Source organism: Mesocricetus auratus, unplaced genomic scaffold (assembly GCF_017639785.1).
Source record: "Mesocricetus auratus isolate SY011 unplaced genomic scaffold, BCM_Maur_2.0 Super-Scaffold_100044, whole genome shotgun sequence".
Classification (NCBI taxonomy): Eukaryota; Metazoa; Chordata; class Mammalia; order Rodentia; family Cricetidae; genus Mesocricetus; species Mesocricetus auratus.
Genome location: NW_024429221.1, coordinates 7,275,837 through 7,278,613, shown reverse-complemented (window position 1 = coordinate 7,278,613; position 2,777 = coordinate 7,275,837). Strand labels below are relative to the sequence as shown.

The window sequence follows — 2,777 nt, the reverse complement described above, 5'->3', positions numbered from 1 at the left end:
ACCTCTCAAGTGCTGGGATCTAAGTCATGTGCCACCTCCAGTTTATAAGGAATTTTTTCCCCAAGGCAAGGTTTCTCTGTGGCTTTGGAGGCTGTCCTGGATCTAGCTCTTGTAGACCAAGCTGGCCTCAAATTCACAAAGATCTCCCTGCCTCAGCCATATGGAGTGCTGGGATTAAAGGTGTGTACCACCAACACCTGACATTTATAAGGTTTTTATAATGTAATCTTTGAGTTTCAATATAATGAAACACTATTGTCACCTCATGTATATAAACAGGGTCAAATTTTGCTCTTGAATAAACACTTAAGGATCAAATTCCATGGATATGAAACAGGAACTCCCACAGATTGTTAATTGATCACTTTATCCACAACCGTATAATCTACTACCCAGTTTATTTGTGGTTGGATTATCCACCAACTGATTTATTCCCTAGCAATTTTGCCATTGTTTGGTTTATCTATAGGTTGGATTGTCTGGTAATTTGATTATGCATCTCTCTTTCTATACAAAAGGAACATTAGAAGACAAAGACACTGCCATTTCCAGCAACCCAGGACTTGTCTGCATCTCTGTAGTGAAGCATTTAGGACAAGCTCTGCAACCATGCAAGGATCTTCAGGAAACTCACTAACAAGCCAGTCTTTGATAGTGAGTACTTCATTCATCCTAATGGTTTATTGTTCTTTCTTGTCCTTTTTCTTTACATTTAACTCTCCTTAATTTAATGCACAGTTGTACTTGACACAAACTCATGTCCCATGGAAAGCTGCAAAGTACTTGTTAAAATTTTTTGCAAGAAATTTAAAATGTACTTCATCAGCCCATGTCAAGGCATTATACTGTGAAATGCATTCATGGATGATTTTTGTCCTTGCATGAGTGTTCTTGTGTGAATTTAGATGGTGTATTTCTGTACTCATAATAACTGCATGTCACTGGGGTTAGGTTTGGAACATAAGCATGCAGTGACTATAAGAAAGAAAAGTTAAGAGTACCATTCTTAAAGGGAGCAGGAGGGAATCTGTGTGTATCTGGTTTAATAGAGACCCCTGGATTCCTATCCTTGATAACCATATGAGCTAGATGTCCCAGAAGCCTGCTAACTGGATCCTTTCTTGCAGCGACATTGGGGATCTAGCCAAAATTCAAATTCTGGGCCCTACTCTAGAGGTTTTTGATTTTAGAAGCATTCACAGATGACTTTATGTGAATCACTGATTCGAGACCAGTTTCTTCAGAGAAAAGGGATGGTAGAAGATCCATGAACAGAAAAAATTCAGCATAGCTAGTAGTAGATTCCATCCTCTGTGTTGTTTACATTTAGTTTGTTTTCAAAGGGAAGGCTCAAAAGAAGTATGATACCCCAGGAATTACTGAACAAGAGGGCCTGGATTGCAGAGAAGAAGGTCAAGGCCAAACGCCGACTTCGGGCAACTCCTGTGACTCCTGTGAAGATGACCAGTTGCATCTTCCCAAGGCCTGTGACTAGAATAAATTCCCATCCTGAGAATATCACCTTACCTCGGAATAAGTCTGAAGAGTATCTGGTGAAACCCAGGCAGGTCTATGCATTCAGCAGACTGCTGGGACATCTAGTTGAAGACAGTAAAGTGGAGCTAGTATGCCCATTGGATCTTACAAACACTGTCAGAGGAACTGAATTGAGATTGCAGGCTGAAGCCAAAGTTCAAAGAGGCGTTAATAATCTGCACACCTCCCCACTCTTTCCCTCTGTCCCACCACCCTCTTCCTTCAGTCTAGGGGCTACAATGCCAGTCGCCCTAACGTTGTTTCCATCTTTGTGCAGTCAAGAGGTAACTAGTACAGACATTCGACGACAAGCACAGAAGGTTAACAGAGCCAGGAAAAGACTGGCCCAGGCCTTGGAGGCAGACATGCTTGCCAGGCAGGCAGAGAATATGGCAGAATGGAGTCTAGATGCTTATTCTGAAACTAAGTGAAAACAAGACTAAACAACCACAAACAGGAAAACATGAGTGTGCTGGACTCTACAAGTTCTCCATGAAGAAACTTTGTTTACTTTTATGTCTCTTTTGCTTTTCAAGATAAGGATTCTCTGACTGTTTTAGAGACTGTCCTGGAACTCCTGGAGGCCAAGGTCACCTTGAAATCACAGAGATCCTCCTGCCTCTGCCTCACAAATGCTGGGAATAAAAGCTAATGCTTTTTTGGAAAAGCAAAATTATAACCAGTAGTGCTTTAAATAATAAAGTTTTGGTTTCGATAGAAATGTTCTAAAATAAATTTCATGTGAAAATATCCCCTCGGTCAACTATGGTCCACAGTAGGACTCTGGAATAGATCCTCCATCAACCTACAGAGCAAAGGGAATTCCTTGATATAACATTTAGATGAGAAGTGTCTCTGTCTTTGAGCAGTTCGTTCAGTGAAGCTCCTGGGTAGATAACAAAGCCTTAACTCAGGATAGGCAGGCCTGGCCAGCTTGAAGCTAATCCTTTGCCATCCCTACCATGGGCCTGCGGCTTACTAGGTTTTTAGTCCCATACTGACACTACTAGACAGCATATAAGACTGGAATTCTGGTTGCCATCGCCCTGGAAATAGAGAAGCTACAGCTGATATGGCTAATCCCCTTTCTAGAACTATGTCTATGACCTAACAAATAGATAGTTTTATAATATCAGGCTTAATGGGATAAGAAATTTCAGGTTATCGTATTTTTTTCAAAATTTGGTGACTATTGGACTATTAAGTATTCCCTAAATAAGAACTTCTTGTCTCAGCCTGAT

General features: G+C 40.9%; 1 protein-coding gene across 1 annotated transcript; it reads left to right on the top strand.

Moving 5' to 3' along the window:
- Positions 1–1,361: 1,361 nt before the first annotated feature.
- Positions 1,362–1,967, top strand: LOC121135868 (putative methyl-CpG-binding domain protein 3-like 3). The gene has a single exon (XM_040735241.1). The coding sequence runs from the start codon at positions 1,362–1,364 to the stop codon at positions 1,965–1,967; it is 606 nt and encodes a 201-aa protein (XP_040591175.1).
- The last annotated feature ends 810 nt before the right edge of the window (positions 1,968–2,777 follow it).

Bases quoted from the DNA above. Each gene is read 5' to 3' on its own strand.
- LOC121135868 (XM_040735241.1), top strand. From the start codon at position 1,362: ATGATACCCCAGGAATTACTGAACAAGAGGGCCTGGATTGCAGAGAAG.